Source organism: Hemiscyllium ocellatum, chromosome 12 (assembly GCF_020745735.1).
Source record: "Hemiscyllium ocellatum isolate sHemOce1 chromosome 12, sHemOce1.pat.X.cur, whole genome shotgun sequence".
Classification (NCBI taxonomy): domain Eukaryota; kingdom Metazoa; phylum Chordata; class Chondrichthyes; order Orectolobiformes; family Hemiscylliidae; genus Hemiscyllium; species Hemiscyllium ocellatum.
Genome location: NC_083412.1, coordinates 8,733,067 through 8,749,331, shown reverse-complemented (window position 1 = coordinate 8,749,331; position 16,265 = coordinate 8,733,067). Strand labels below are relative to the sequence as shown.

Sequence of the window (16,265 nt, the reverse complement as noted above, 5' to 3'; positions counted from 1 at the left end):
AACCGTGCCACCCACAATATTGATGACAGGACAGTATTGACTGACTGGTCGGATGGGCAGAACAGTGGCAAATGGAATTCAATCCTGAAAGGCGTGAGGTCATTTTAGGAAGACTAACAAGGCAAGGGAGTATATATGACATGGTAGGACCATAGGCAGGACAAAGGATTGGTGTGCGTGTCCTTAGATTCTTGAAAACAGCAGGATAGATAGATAAGGTGGTGAAGGAGATATATGGGATACTTGCCTTTATCAATCAAAACATTGAATCCAAGAGCAAGGAGGTTGTAATTGAATCAGAATCTGGGCTGTTTTGACCTCAGCGTCCCAGTGCACCCTGAGCTGAGCTTCCAACCACATTCTCTTACCATCATTGAATCCCCCTGCGGTTACTATTGACCAGAAACCCAACTGGACTTGCCATATATACAATGGCTACAAAAGCAGGTCAGAAACTAGGGATACTGCAGTGAGTAACTCACCTCCTGACACCCAAAGCCTGTCCACAATCTACAAACCACAAGTCAGGAGTGTAATGGAATACATTCCACTTGGAGGAGAAAGTGAGGACTGCAGATGCTGGAGATCAGAGCTGAAAATGTGTTGCTGGAAAAGCGCAGCAGGTCAGGCAGCATTCAAGGAGCAGGACAGTTGACGTTTTGGGCATGAGCCCTTCTTCAGGATTCCTGAAGAAGGGCTCATACCTGAAACGTCGACCTCCTGACACCCAAAGCCTGTCCACAATCTACAAACCACAAGTCAGGAGTGTAATGGAATACATTCCACTTGGAGGAGAAAGTGAGGACTGCAGATGCTGGAGATCAGAGCTGAAAATGTGTTGCTGGAAAAGCGCAGCAGGTCAGGCAGCATTCAAGGAGCAGGACAGTTGACGTTTTGGGCATGAGCCCTTCTTCAGGATTCCTGAAGAAGGGCTCATACCTGAAACGTCGACTCTCCTGCTCCTTGGATGCTGCCTGACCTGCTGCGCTTTTCCAGCAACACAATACGTTCCACTTGCCTGGATGGGTGCAGCTCCAACAACAGTCAAGTCGCTTGACACCATTCAGGGCAAAGCAGCCCACTTGATTCATTTACATCCACAAGCATCCACTCCCTCCATCACCAGTGCTCATTAGCAGCAGTGTGTACAATCTACAATATGCACTGCAGAAGTTCCCCAAAGACCCTTAAGCAGCACCTTCCAAACCCATGGCCACTTCTGACTAGAAGGACAAGGCAGCAGATTCATGGGAACGCCACCAGCTTTAGGTTTCCTTCCAAGCCATGCAGAACCCTGACTTGGAAATATATCGCCATTCCTTCATGGTCGCAGGGTCAGAATCCTGGAATTCCCTCGCTAAGGGCATTGTGGACCAACCCACAGCAGGCAGACTGCAGTGAATTCAAGAAGGCAGCTCACCACCACCTTCTCAAGAGCAATTAGGAATGGGCTATCAATGCTGATCCAGCCAGCGATGTCCACAGCCTGGGCATGAATAAAAAAAGATTACAAAGTGCCAGGTCAATTACTGGAAACTGGGATTAGTATGGACAGAGTTTAATGATAGATAGCTGGTGTGGGCACAATGGGCCAATGGTGTGGGCCAAAGATAACTCTATATAACAGAAATGAATTACTTTAAAGACAACCCAGCATTTACTTTCTCCGTCATATTCAAGTATAAGCAATTTGTTATGGGTCGGGGTGGTGGTGGGGGAGAAGCTGGAGGATGGCCCTAAGTGAGATGCCCATTTAAAGAGCTGGTACACACACACAATGGGTAAACTGGCGTCTCTCTGTGCCCTAACGCTCCTGTCACTCTGCAATTTTGCTTGCAGGGAGGATTTCTACGAGTCAATGGGCGTTGGCGGTGGAATCGGTGCTCCATTTACACTTGCCCTGGCGAACTCTGCGCTCCAGGCTGGTGCGGGTCAATACTGAGGGCAGTGTGGATTATCTCTCCAGCTTTGAAGATCTCCAAATTGAGCAGCCCATGAAAGAGGTGAAACCAAAGTAATTGCCCCCTCGCCTTTGAGAAGCCTGACTACAATAATAGAACAAAGTTTGAATCCTGTTGGAGGAAAGCACGGCATCATCATTTATTTTACCTTTTGGAGGACATTGGGGAGTTACCACAAATTGTCAGAAATTCTTTCCAGCCAATATTGCCTGTACCTGCCTCTGTGGAAAAGCTTTTCAATTTGTCTCAGTCTCTCACTCTTTTTCCAAATCTTCCATCAAGATCAGAATCCCTATTTCTGAATATTCGAATTGGGGTCAAGATCTTCATTTCTGACCCAATTCAGTCACAATATCACCTACTCATCATCTTATGATGCAGAGTGGTTTATTGGCAGTGCACTTGAACAGCTCTTTCCGGACAGCACAGGCTGCTTCCTACACTAGTAGCTGTAGTATTCCAGTCAGGAAACACAGATTCCATGTCACAGAGCTCTCTTGTGAAGGTGGGCAGAGAAAAGGGAAGTGTGGAAGGTATGTCAGTGAGGGGGCAGGATGGCAGATAGATAACGTGTGGGCAAAGGGCTGTGAGTGTGTGGGTGAGAGGGGATGCGAGACTAGGTATGTGAGGAGGGGTGATGGGAAAGTAAGTAGTGTGGGGAGGCAGTGTGGGAGATGGGTGGGGGCTGTAGGTGTGAGAGTTGGGGGGAAATGAGAGTAGGTATGTGGTGGAGGGGAATGAGGTAGGTGTGTGGGGGAGGGTGAAGGCATGTGGGGGAGGGGTAAGTGTGTGGGGTGGGGATGAGAGGTATGCGTGTGGGGGGCGAGGGGTGATGGGGAGGGAGGAATGGGAGACTAGTTTCGAGACTGGGTGAGTTCATGAGGGTGTGGTTTCAAGGATGAAGGGAGGTTTGAGGAGATTATGGGGTGGTAGTGCGAGGGTGAGGTAGCTGGAGTCTGAGATGTGTCGGATCAGAGTACAGTCTAATATTCCGTGGCCCAGTGTTGAGGTAAGTACATCAGGACTGTTTGAGAACACTGACTCTTCACCATAGACACTTGCCAATCTGATGTTTACACTTGCCAGCCAGTTCCTGCGTATGAAGTGTGTTATGATTTCAGTGAGATCTGAACATGTACCTTGCAAGGTACTTTCAGTGTCCTACGCTGTGGAAACTGCATGATGTGGGGTTTTGATGTTCATAGAACATAGAACATAGAACATAGAAGGATACAGCGCAGTACAGGCCCTTCGGCCCTCGATGTTGCGCCGACCGAATCCTACCTAACCTATACTAGCCCAATAACTTCCAAATGCCTATCCAATGCCCGCTTAAATGACCATAAAGAAGGAGAGTTCACCACTGATACGGGCAGGGCATTCCATGAACTCACAACCCGCTGTGTGAAGAATCTACCCCTAACATCGGTCCTATACCTACCACCCCTTAATTTAAAGCTATGTCCCCTAGTAACACCTGACTCCATTAGCGGTAAAAGGTTCTTAGTATCTACCCTATCTAAACCCCTAATCATCTTATATACTTCTATCAGATCTCCCCTAAACCTTCTCTTCTCCAATGAGAACAGCCCCAAGTGCCTCAGCCTTTCCTCATAAGATTTTCCTACCATTCCAGGCAACATCCTGGTAAACCTCCTCTGCACTCGTTCTATAGCTTCCACATCCTTCCTATAGTATGGCGACCAAAACTGCACACAATACTCCAGATGAGGCCGCACCAGAGTCTTATACAACTGCAACATGACCTCAGGACTCCGGAACTCAATTCCTCTGCCAATAAAGCCCAGTACACCATATGCCTTCCTCACAGCACTATTTACCTGGGTGGCAACTTTCAGAGATCTGTGTACATGGACACCAAGATCCCTCTGCTCATCCACACTACCAAGTAGCCTACCATTAGCCCAGTAATCCATCATCTTGTTATTCCTACCAAAGTGAACGACTTCGCACTTAGCTACATTGAATTCCATTTGCCACATTTCCGCCCAGCTCTGCAACTTATCTATATCCCGCTGTAACCTACCACTTCCTTCCTCACTATCCACAACTCCACCGACTTTTGTGTCATCCGCAAACTTGCTTACCCAGCTTTCAAGTCCTTCCTCTAGATCATTTATAAAGATAACAAAAAGCAATGGTCCCAAAACAGATCCTTGTGGTACACCGCTAGTAACTGCGCTCCAAGATGAACATAATCCATCAACTACTACCCTCTGTCTCCTTCCAGCCAGCCAATTCCTAATCCAAACCTCTAATGTATCCTCAATGCCATACCTCCGAAGTTTTAGCATTAGCCTACCATGGGGAACCTTATCGAACGCCTTACTAAAATCCATATACACAACATCTACTGCTTTACCCTCATCCACTTCCTTGGTCACCTTCTCAAAGAACTCAATAAGGTTTGTGAGGCACGACCTGCCCTTCACAAAACCATGCTGGCTATCCCTGATCACGTTATTCCTACCCAGATGTTCATAAATCTTATCCCTTACCATTCTCTCTAAGACTTTGCCCACCACTGAAGTCAGACTCACTGGCCTATAGTTGCTAGGGCTATCCCTACTCCCTTTCTTGAACAACGGGACCACATTCGCTATCCTCCAGTCCTCTGGTACTATTCCTGTTGACAACGACGACATAAAAATCCAGGCCAATGGCTCTGCTATCTCCTCCCTAGCTTCCCATAGGATCCTGGGGTAAATGCCATCAGGCCCAGGAGACTTATCTATATTCATCCTTTCCAATATTCCCAAAACCTCTTCCCTGCATATTTCCAGGGCATCCATTCTAATTATTTGTGATTCCATATTCACATCAGCAACAGTGTCCTGTTCCTGAGTGAATACTGATGAAAAGTACTGATTTAATGTCTCTCCAATCTCCTCCGCCTCCACACACAACTTCCCACTACTATCCTTGACTGGACCGATACCTACCCTAGTCATCCTTTTATTCTTGACATACCTATAGAAAGCCTTTGGGTTTTCCCTAATCCTACCAGCTAAAGACTTTTCATGTCCCCTTCTCGCTTCTCTCAGCTCCCTCTTTAGCTCCTTCCTGGCTACCTTATAACTCTCAATCGCCTCTACTGAACCTTCACGCCTCAGTGATTGAAATGGCAATTGCCTCAGCTAGAGGGTGGCACAGTGGTTAGCACCACTGCCTCACAGCACCAGGAGCCTGGGTTCAATTCCAGCCTCTGTCGATTGTCTGTGTGGAGTTTGCACATTCTCCCCGTGTCTGTGTGGGTTTCCTCCCCCAATCCTAAGATGTACAGGGTAGGTGAGTTGGCCACGCTAAATTGCCCACAGTGTTCAGGGATGTGTAGATTAGGTGCATAAGTCAGGGATAAATGGGGAATTATAGGGTAAGGGAATGGGCCTGAGTGGGTTATTCTTCAGAGGGTCAGTGTGGACTTGTTGGGCTGAAGGGCCTGTTTCCACACTGTAGGGATTCCATTCTAGAGTTTTCACTTCCGAATATGTCCCTAATCCCCTCAGCCGACAGAGACACTGGTCGAAATCCCATTTCTCAAAGCAGCCGAGGAGCTGTAACCTCCACGGGACAGCAGTGACAATTTGAAGCTTTTATACAAATGTTTTGGGAATTTAATAAAAGGAATCCCACCAACAGTTTTATGCTAAACAGTAAAGATTTATATTTACATACTGCATTATTCGCCACCAAAGTGGGCGGTGTCATGTATGTTTACCATGTTATTTACTGGTGTAACATTGGAAATGGATCTACCCACTGGTGCTTAGCAAGATCGCACAAGCAACAGTGTGACAATGGCCAAATAATGTTTGTGTGATGTTGTTTGAGTGATAAATGTTGATGTACTGATAATGATTTACATTGAGTAAAAAAGAGTTCAACAAGAGACATTTAATTGTGCTGACTGTCTGACTTTAACATGCAGGTTCAACCAAACCTGATTGAAACTATGTACAGGCATCGGGCAGATCTGGAAATTATCTTTGGAATGATTGATAAAGATCACTCAGGTAAATCAAAATATCAGTTCAACTTTTATATCAATTTTATTAATGATTCCCAGAGAGAGCTGGAAGGATGATGTAAAGTTTTATAAGAATTTTACTGTAACAAACAGAACATGAGCAACATGGACTAAAGAATATTTATGTCAGGAATTTAGCCTTTAAACTAACAGAAATGAAATTTCCTCTTAAACTTTAAATATGATAGAAATTCCATTTCACAATTACATGACACACAGTTCCTTAAGTAGACATTAAATGCTTCCCATTCCAGTCCAATGTGATTCATAAGGAAGTGTTTACATCTCTTCCTTTCCATTCCCAGCCTGGTAGTATGAAATTCCAGAGTTGTCTCTCATGTTGAGGGTTTTCTTGAAAACCCATCCTCTCAGCCTCATTTGACATCCACAGGGAATGTGATCTTTTCAAACGAAGCATTGACTGTCAAGATCCAACTGGTCACTCTCTTTCTCTCTCTGTCTCTGTCTCTCTCTCTGTTGCCCCCCCCCCCCCCCCCCCACCACAATATCCTGGCTGATTTTCCAGAGATATTTCCAAATCTGTGATTTTCCAGAGGTATTTCTAAAGGTATCTTTGTGGCAATGTGAATCACATGGGTCTTGTATCCAGGCAGAAGTACTGATAACCTATATCTTTGAGACCCTGAATCTCTTTTATCTTTGAAGGCAATGGACAGTTTAATCTAAGCTCCTGTTTAGATGAGATTAGATCCCCTACAGTAGGGAAGCAGGCCATTTGGCCCAACAAGTCCACATCGACCCCACCCAGACCCACTCCCCCACCCCACATTTACCCCTAATGCACCTAACCCTATGGACAATTTAGCATGGCCAATTCACCTGACCTGCTCATCTTTTATTTAGATTGGCTGATTTTACATCCTGATGATCGGAAAACATTTTTAGGATTTTGGAGATCTAGAATCCAACCACTGGAAACACAGATGTTGCTGCCACCGTCTCCAGCTGTGAACACCTTACACACTCTTTCTAGCAAAACATCCTCTAAATCGTTAACCATCCTTCATTTTACCCTAAACCAGAGACACACTGCCATATTTGTTAGAATTATGGGATGAAATAGCATTTACGATTGGTATCCTTAATGAGGAAATGATGGCAATATATAAGATCCCTCTGTTCCAATAAAGTCCATGTTTATCAGTTACCAGCCAATGCCAGCAGATGTATTGGCACTGGTAAAGTGTAAAACAGAGTTGACAACTCCCAGAATGTCCTGGAGGGTGTCCCTGACAATGAAGATAGAGAGATTGGGAATGAAGGGAAAGAGATTAGGAAGTGAAGGGAGAGAGAGGGAAGCGAAGGGAGAGAGAGAGGGGTGTGAAGATAGAGAGGCAGTGAAGGTAAAGAGAGAGGGCAGTGAAAGTAGAGAGAGAGAATGAAGGCAGAGAGCGAAAGAATGAAAATAGAGAGATGGAAGTGAAAGTAGAGAGAGTGAGTGAAGGTAGAGAGAAAGAGAATGAAGGTAGAGAATGAGGGTAGAGAGATGGGAGTGAAGGTAGAGAAAAAGAATGAAGGTAGAGAGAGGGGAAGTGAAGATAAAGAGAGAATGAAGGTCGAGAGAGAGAGAGAGAGAGGGAAGGTAAAGAGAAAGAGAATGACGGTCGAGAGAGGGGAGTGAAGGTAGAGGGAGTGAAGATAGAGAGAATGAAGATAGAGAGAGGGGAGTGAAGGTAGAGGGAGTGAAGATAGAGAAAATGAAGATAGAGAGAGGGGAGTGAAGGTAGAGGGAGTGAAGATAGAGAGAATGAAGATAGAGAGAGGAGAGTGAAGGTAGAGGGAGTGAAGATAGAGAGAATGAAGATAGAGGGGAGAGAGATTAGGAAGTGAAGGGAGAAAGGGAAGCGAAGTGAGAGAGAGAGGGGTGTGATGATAGAGAGGCAGTGAAGGTAAAGAGAGAGGGCAGTGAAAGTAGAGAGAGAGAATGAAGGCAGAGAACGAAAGAATGAAAATAGAGAGATGGAAGTGAAAGTAGAGAGAGGGAGTGAAGGTAGAGAGAAAGAGAATGAAGGTAGAGAATGAAGGTAGAGAGGGGGAGTGAAGGTAGAGAGAAAAAGAATGAAGGTAGAGAGAGGGGGAAGTGAAGATAAAGAGAGAATGAAGGTCGAGAGAGAGAGGGAAGGTAGAGAAAGAGAGGGAAGTAAAGGTAGAGGGAAGGGAGTGAACGTAAAGGGAGTAAAGATAGAATGAAGATGGAGAGAGGGGAGTGAATGTAGAGAGAGATAGAAGGTAGAGAGAGAGAGGGGAGTGAAGGTAGAGGGGAGTGAAGGTAGAGTGAGTAAAGATTGAGAGAATGAAGGTAGAGAGAGGGGAGTGAAGGTAGAGGGAGTGAAGATAGAGAGAATGAAGGTAAAGGCAGAGGAGTGAAGGTAGAAAGAAAGGAAGTGAAGGTAGAGGGAGACAGAGTATGGGGTGGTTGGTGGTAGCTCATTGAGTTTGTGAGATCGCTTGTTGAAAACTCCATGACTGGGATGTTCAAGCTGCAGTGTGATATGCGGTGGACCAGATTCCCCTTCATAATCAGGCAGAGTGCTTTACTGTCCAATTGGGAGAGTGCCCTCAAAGCTATATAGCGGAGGAACAAAGTCACCATGCCCAGTAATCAGCACCAAACTCTTCCCACTAGGAATGATCTCCATTGAGGAATTTCGCCAGACCTGGAGATTGTTCAGTTCCCATCTGCACATTGACATGAACGATGAGTGTATCGATGATCTGGCTCGGAGTATTGACTTCAACAAGGACGGCAGCATAGATTTCAATGAGTTTCTAGAGGCTTTCCGATTGGTGCAGAAGGATAATCAATAACATTGTGAAAGAGAATGTCAGGATAATGTAAATATTCATCAAGTGGTATTTGCTTGTGTCCAGTTTCATCTCAACATTCATGTGTATGACATTTGCATGTTAATGTACAGGAAATGTAAATATTTTTCTTGTAATAAATTTTATTCCAAAACTTGTTTCATTTCTGTTTTGCTGTATCTGATCAATGGCATCACACAATTGTTTATTTATAATCTGACTACTGCTGGGAAACATATATACTTTATCAAAGATTTCAGGACCATTCACAAGAATACCAATATGCAAGAAAGCCAGCATTTATGCTACATGAAAGGAGAATGCCAATTGGTTGGCAAGTGGACTGAGCTCTGAATAGAGTTTGTAATGGAGAATGTGCCTATCAGTGATGATTTACAGTCAACTGTCAGGCTGTTTGAATTCGAAACAAAGCATTTGAAACCATTCCTATTGGTCAGGACATTGTGCTGAGGATTGAGCCAGCAATTGACTGGCACTGATCTTGCTGAGTCAAAACAGGAAATGTGTGCATAAATCTTACTTCAGTCTGGAAAAACTGTCAGCATGCTTCCCATCATGTAGCAGGAATGTTAGCTCCCCCTGTATTCTTGCTCATTGTTCTGGTGAATGTAAAATGAAAAGCTTCCATAGAATGTGCGTATTACTCAGCTGATCACAAGTTCTGTCCAACCAAAAGGTGAATGCAAGTCTTCAGGGTCTCCTCAGTTGCTGCATTGAAGATGATTTGTCCCCCCAGCCCTCTCAGTCCATGGAAGTGTCACTCCGCTGGAACGTGCATCATTGTTTATGTCACTGCACAAGTGAATACAGGGTTTGTACTGGGTCCCTGGTGGAGGTTGGCTGCACGGGATCCTTGGCTGGGCCTGAACCTGTTTAACAAGGATCACCATTGCTCTAGGAGCTCAAAACCTACCAATCAACAGATGGGATCTGTCATAGAGTCATGGAGACAGTCGCTTTGGCCCAAACTGGTCCACGCCAGCCAAAATGTTCGCCCATGCTAACCCCATTTCGCTGCACTTGGCCCATATTCTCCTAAAACTTTCCTATCCATGTGTTTGTCCAAATGCTTTTTAAATGTTGTTCATGTACCTGAGTCAACTACTTCCGTGGGCAGCTTATTCCATATGCGTACCACCCTCTGTGTAAAAAGGTTATCCCTCCGGTTCCCTTTTATTCTTTCCCCTTCAACCTTAAACTGATGCCCTCTACTTCACGATTCCCCAACCCTGGCAAAAAGACTGAGTGCATTTATCTTATCCATGCCTCTCATGATCTTATACACTTCTATAAGATTGCCGCTCAGTCTCCTATGCTCTAAAGAAAAAAAGCCTTCGCTTGTCCAACCTCTCCCAAAACTCATAATTGTTGAGTCCTGGCAACATCCTTGTAAACTTCTTGTGTACTCATGGAACAGAGAACATAGAATGTTACAGCACAATACAGGCTCTTCAGCTCCTGATGTTGCGCCGACCTGTGAAAACAATCTAATGTATACCTTTCCATTATTATCCATATGTATGTCCAATGCCCATTTAAATGCCTTGAACATCAGTGAGTCTACTACTGTTGCAGACAGGCCATTCCATGCCCCTACTACTCTTTGAGTAAAGAAACTACCCCTAATATCTGTCCTAAATCTATCACCCCTCAATGTAAAGCTATGTTCCCTCATGTTAGCCTTCAAAATCTGAGGAAAAAGGCTCTTACTGTGCACCCTATCTAACCCTCTGATTATCTTATATGTTTCAATTAAGTCACCTCTCAACTTTCTTCTTTCCAACAAATATAGCTTCAGTTCCCTCAGCCTTTCCTCATAAGACCTCATAAGTGGGCGGCACAGTGGCACAGTGGTTAGTACTGCTGCCTCACAGCACCTGAGACCCGGGTTCAATTCCCGACTCAGGCGACTGACTGTGTGGAGTTTGCACGTTCTCCCCGTGTCTGCGTGGGTTTCATCTGGGTGCTCTGGTTTCCTCCCACAGTCCAAAGATGTGCAGGTCAGGTGAATTGGCCATGATAAATTGCCCGTAGTGTTAGTTAAGGGGTAAATGTAGGGACATGGGTGGGTTGTGCTTCGGCATGTCGGTGTGGACTTGTTGGGCCGAAGTGCCTGTTTCCACACTGTAAGTAATCTAATCTAATCTAAAACCTTCCTTCCACACCAAGCAACATCCTAGTAAATCTCCTCTGAACCCTTTCCAAAGCTTCTACATCCTTTCTATAATGCAGTGACCAGAACTGCACTCAATACCAGGTGCGGCCACACCAGTGTCTTGTAAAGCCGAAACATGACCTTGTGGCTCCAAAACTCAATCCCCTACCAATAAATGCTAACACACCATATGCCTTCTTAACAACCCTATCAACCTGGATGGCAACCTTCAGGGATTTATGCACCTGGACACCGAGATCTCTCTGTTCATTGACACTGCCAAGAAGGTTACCATTAGCCCAGTACCCTGCATTCCTGTTATTTCTTCCAAAGTGAACTACCTCACACTTTTCCACATTAAACTCCATTTGCCACTTCTCAGACCAGCTCTGCACCTAGCTATGTCCCTCAGTAACCCACAACATTTTTCGGCACTATCCACAACTCTGCATACCTTAGTGTCATCCGCAAATTTACTAACCCAATCTTCAAACCTAGATCATTTATAAAAACGACAAACAGCAGTGGCCCCAAAACAGACCCTCACAGCACACCACTGGTGACTGAACATCAGGATGAACACTTCCCATCAGCCACCACCACCTGTCTTCTTTCAGCTAGCCAATTTCTGATCCAAACAGCTAAATCACCTTCAATCCCAAAAGTCTGTATTTTGTGCCTACTGTGTAGAACCTTATCAAATACCTTCCTGAAGTCCATATACATGATATTGACCACTTTACCATCATCCATGTGTTTTGTCACCTTCTTGAAGAACTCAATAAGGTTTATGAGGCATGACCTACCCATCATAAAATCGTGTTAATTATCCCTAATCAAATGATTCCTTTCCAGATGATTAAAAATCCTATATTTTATAGCCTTTTCCAACACCTTACCCACAACCGAAGTAAGGCTCACTGGCCTATAATTACCACGAATGTCCCGACTCCCCTTCTTAAACAAGGGAGCAACATTTGCTATCCTCCAGTCTTCTGGCATTACTCCTCCTTAGTTTCCCAGAGAATTCGAGGATAAATCCCATCCAGCCCAGGGGTCTTATCTATTTTAAGATCTTCCAAAATTGCTAAAACTACCTCTTTGTCAACCTCAATCCCATCTAATCCTGTAGCCTATATCTCCAAATTCTCATTAATATTGCTCTTTTCCAATGTGAATACTAACAAAAAGTATTCATTAAGCATTCCCCATGTCCTCAGATTTCACACACAACTTTCCACTACTATCTTTGAATGGCCCTAATCTTACTCTAGTCATCCTTTTATTCCTGATATACCTACAGAAGGCCTTAGGGTTTTCCTTAATCCTATCCACCAACAACTTCTCATGTCCTCTCCTGGCTCTTCTTAGCCCTCTCTTCAGATCTTTTCTGGCTAACTTATAACTCTCAAGCCCTCTAACAAAGCCTTCATGCCTCATCCTCACATAAGCCTTCTTATTCCTCTTGACAAGAGCTTCAGCTTCTTTAGTAAACCATGTCCCTCCCTCGACAACTACCTTCCTGCCTGATCAGTATATACATATCAAGGACCTGCAGTAGCTGTTCCTTGAATAAGCTCCACATTGCAAGTGTGTCCATCCCCTGCAGTTTCCTTCCCCCTCTCACGCATCCTAAATCTTGCCTAATCGCATCATAATTGTCTTTTGCCCCGTTATATCTCTTTCCTTGTGGAATATACCTATCCCTGCCCATTGCTATTGTAAACCTAATTATGGTCACTATCGCCAAAGTGCTCACCTACCTCCAACTCTAAAACCTGGCTGGGTTCATTTCCCAATACCAAATCCAATATGGCCTCGCCCTTTGTTGGCCTGTCTACATACTGTGCCAGAAAACTCTCCTGCACATATTGAACAAAAACTGACCCATCTAAACTACTATAACTATGGTATACCCAATCAAAATTGGGGAAGGTAAAATCCTCCATAACAACTACCCTGTTACTCTTGCTCCAATCGAGAATCATCTTTGCTATCCTTTCCTCTATATCTCTGGAACTATTCAGAGGCCGATAGAAAACTCCCAACAGGGTGACCTCTCCTTTCCTGTTTCTAACCTCAGCCCAAACTACCTCAGTGGATGAGTCCTCAAGCGTTCTCTCAGCTGCTGTAATACTACCCTTGATTAACAATGCCACAGCACCCTCATCTTTTACCATCTTGCTGATCTTGCTGAAACATCTAAATCCCGGTATCTGCAACTACCATTCCTGTCCCTCCTCTAGCCGTGTCTCTGAAATGACAACATTAGTCACCACGGCAATGGTGTAAGCACACCTACCCATGCTGTAAGTTCACCCAGCTTATTCCGGATGCTCCTGGCATTGAAGTACACACATCTCAAACCAACATCCTGATTGCTGATGCCCTCTCACAACCTTGTAAATCTATCCCTGACCTCACTACCCTCAACCACCTGCACACTGGAGCTACAATTTAGGTTCCCATTCCCCTGCTGCATTAGCTTAACCCCTTCCTCCCCTCCCACCGGAAGATATTAGCAAAGATCCCCCCCGGGATACTGGTACCCCTCTGCTTCAGATCAAGACCATCCTGTTTGTAGAGGTGCCACCTGCCCCAGAAAGAACCCCAATTATCCAAGAATCCAAAACCCTCCCTCCTGCACCATCCCTGCAGCCTTGTGTTCAGCTCCGCGCTCTCCCTGTCCCTCGCCCTCACTAGCACGTGGCACAGGCAAGAAACCAGAAACAACTCTGTTTGTTCTAGCTATAAGCTTCCATCCTAGCTCCCTGAATTTCTGCCTTAAATCCCCATCTCTCTTCCTACTATGTCGTTGGTGCCTATGTGGACCACAACCTGGAGCTCCTTCCCTTCCCCATCAAGGATCCCAAAAACATGATCCGAGACATCATGAATTCTGGCACCTGGGAGGCAACACACCAACTGTGCGTCTCTCTTATTCCCACAGAACCTCCTATCTGTCTGCCTAACTATGGAGACCCCAATGATTAATGCTCTGCTTCTGTTCCACCTTCCCTTCTGAGCAACAGGGACAGACTCTGCACCAGAGACCTATGCCCCAATGCTTACCCCTGGTAAGTCAATTCCCCCCAACAGTATCCAAAATGGTATACTTGTTGTTGAGGGGAACCACCACAGGAGATCCCTGCATTACCTGCCAGTTCCCTTTCCATCCCCTGATGGTAATCCATCCACCTTCTTCACGTGGTTGTGGAGTAGCTACCTCCCTGTAACCCCTCTCGATAACCCCCTCTGCCTCCCGAATGATCGGAAGTTTATCCTGCTCCAGCTTCAGTTCCCTAACAGGAGTTGGGGTGCACTTCTCACAAATGAAGTCAGCAGGGACACTAAAGGTGACCCTCACCTCTTACATCCTGCAGGAGGAACATTCAACTGCCCTGACTTCCATTCCCATTGTTCTAAATTCACAAATAGAGCACTGAAAAAATGAAACACAAAAGAAAACACTTACCAACCAATGTACAGAACTTATTATTTGATTAGAGAAGGAGGATGGATGGGAAACACTACCCAAGTCGTGTTTCAGGTAAAGCTACCCCCAAATCTGTAACTCTGCGACCTCTATGACAGCCTTCTGCTCAACATTCCCACACTTCCTCTTTCCAGTTTAATAATATCCTTCCTATAGCAAGGACCAAAACTGAACACTATACTCCAAATGTGACGTCGCTAATATCCTGTATAACTGCAACATAACTTCCCAACTCATATACTCATGACTGATGAAGGCCAGTGTACCAAAAGCCTTCTTCCCTGCCCTGTTTACCTGTGACTCCACTTTCAGAGAACCATGCACCTCAACTCTGTCTTGGACCTCAACGTTGTCCACAGGAATAGTACCAGATGACTGGAGGATAGCAGATGTTGTTCCTGTGTTCAAGAAGGGGAGTAGAGATAACCCTGGTAATTATAGACCAATGAGCATTACTTCAGTTGCGGGTAAAGTGTTGGAAAAGGTTATAAGAGATAGGATTTATAATCACCTAGATTAGTTGATTAGGGACAATCAACATGGCTTTGTGAAAGATAGTTCATGCCTCAAAACTCAAAACTTTATTGAGTTCTTTGAGAAGGTGACCAAACAGTGGATGAGGATAAAGTGGTTGATGTGGTGTATATGGATTTCAGTAAGACGTTTGATAAGGTTACCCACGGTAGGCTATTGCACAAAATACGGAGGCATGAGATTGAGGGAGATTTAGCAGTTTGGATCAGAAATTGACTAGCTGAAAGAACTAGCTGAAAGAGGGTGGTGGTTGATATGAAATGTTCATCCTAGAGTTCAGTTACTAGTGGTGTACCACAAGGGTCTGTTTTGGGTCCACTGCTGTTTGTCATTTTTATAAATGACCTGGATGAGGGCTTAGAAGGATGGGTTAGTAAATTTGCGGATGACACTAATTTCGGTGGAGTTGTGGATAGTGCGGAAGGATGTTGTAGGTTACAAAGGGGCATAGCTAAGCTGCAGAGCTGAGCAGAGAGGTGACAAATGGAGTTTAAAGCAGAAAAGTGTGAGGTGATTCACTTTGGAAGGAGCAACAGGAATACAAAGTACTGAGCTAATGGCAAGATTCTTGGTAGAGTATATAAGCAGAGATTTCAGTGTTCATGTATATAGATCCCTGAAAGGTGCCTGAAAGGTTGATAGGGTTGTTAAGAAGGCACATGGTGTGTTAGCTTTTATTGGGAGAGGGATTGAGTTTCGGAGATGTACATGCTGCAGCCGTACAAAACTCTGGTGCAGCCACACTTGGAGTATTGCATACAGTTCTGGTCACCGCATTATAGGAAGGATGTGGAAGCTTTGGAAAAGGTTTAGAGGAGATTTACTAGGATGTTGCCTGGTACGGAGGGAAGGTCTAAAGAAGAGACGCTGAGGGACTTGAGGCTGATTTCGTTAGAGAGAAGAAGGTTGAGAGGTGACTTTTTTGAGACATACAAGATAGTCAGCAGGATGGACAGTGAGAGCCTTTTTCCTCAAATGGTGTTGGCTAGCATGAGGGGACATAGCTTTAAATTGAGGTGTAATTGATATCCCCTTTAGAGAGTAATAGGAGTGTGGAATGCACTGCCTGTAACAGTAGTAGTCTTCCCAACTTTAAGGGCATTTAAATGGTCATTAGATAAACATATAGATGATAATGGAATAGTGTACATTAGGTGGGCTTCAGATTGGTTCCACAGGGCGATGGAACATCAAGGGCCGAAGGGCCAGTACTGCACTGTCACG

The 16,265-nt window shown here is 44.9% G+C and overlaps 1 protein-coding gene across 1 annotated transcript in view; it reads left to right on the top strand.

Annotated features, from left to right (window-relative positions):
- The window catches only part of ppef1 (protein phosphatase, EF-hand calcium binding domain 1), an 83,207-nt gene extending 74,369 nt beyond the window's left edge, over positions 1–8,838 (top strand). Inside the window, exons 14-16 of the mRNA XM_060833245.1 lie at positions 1,840–2,003; positions 5,911–5,995; positions 8,657–8,838. Of these exons, the coding sequence (XP_060689228.1) occupies positions 1,840–2,003; positions 5,911–5,995; positions 8,657–8,838 (431 nt within the window). The remainder of the gene's footprint in view (positions 1–1,839; positions 2,004–5,910; positions 5,996–8,656) is intronic.
- The last annotated feature ends 7,427 nt before the right edge of the window (positions 8,839–16,265 follow it).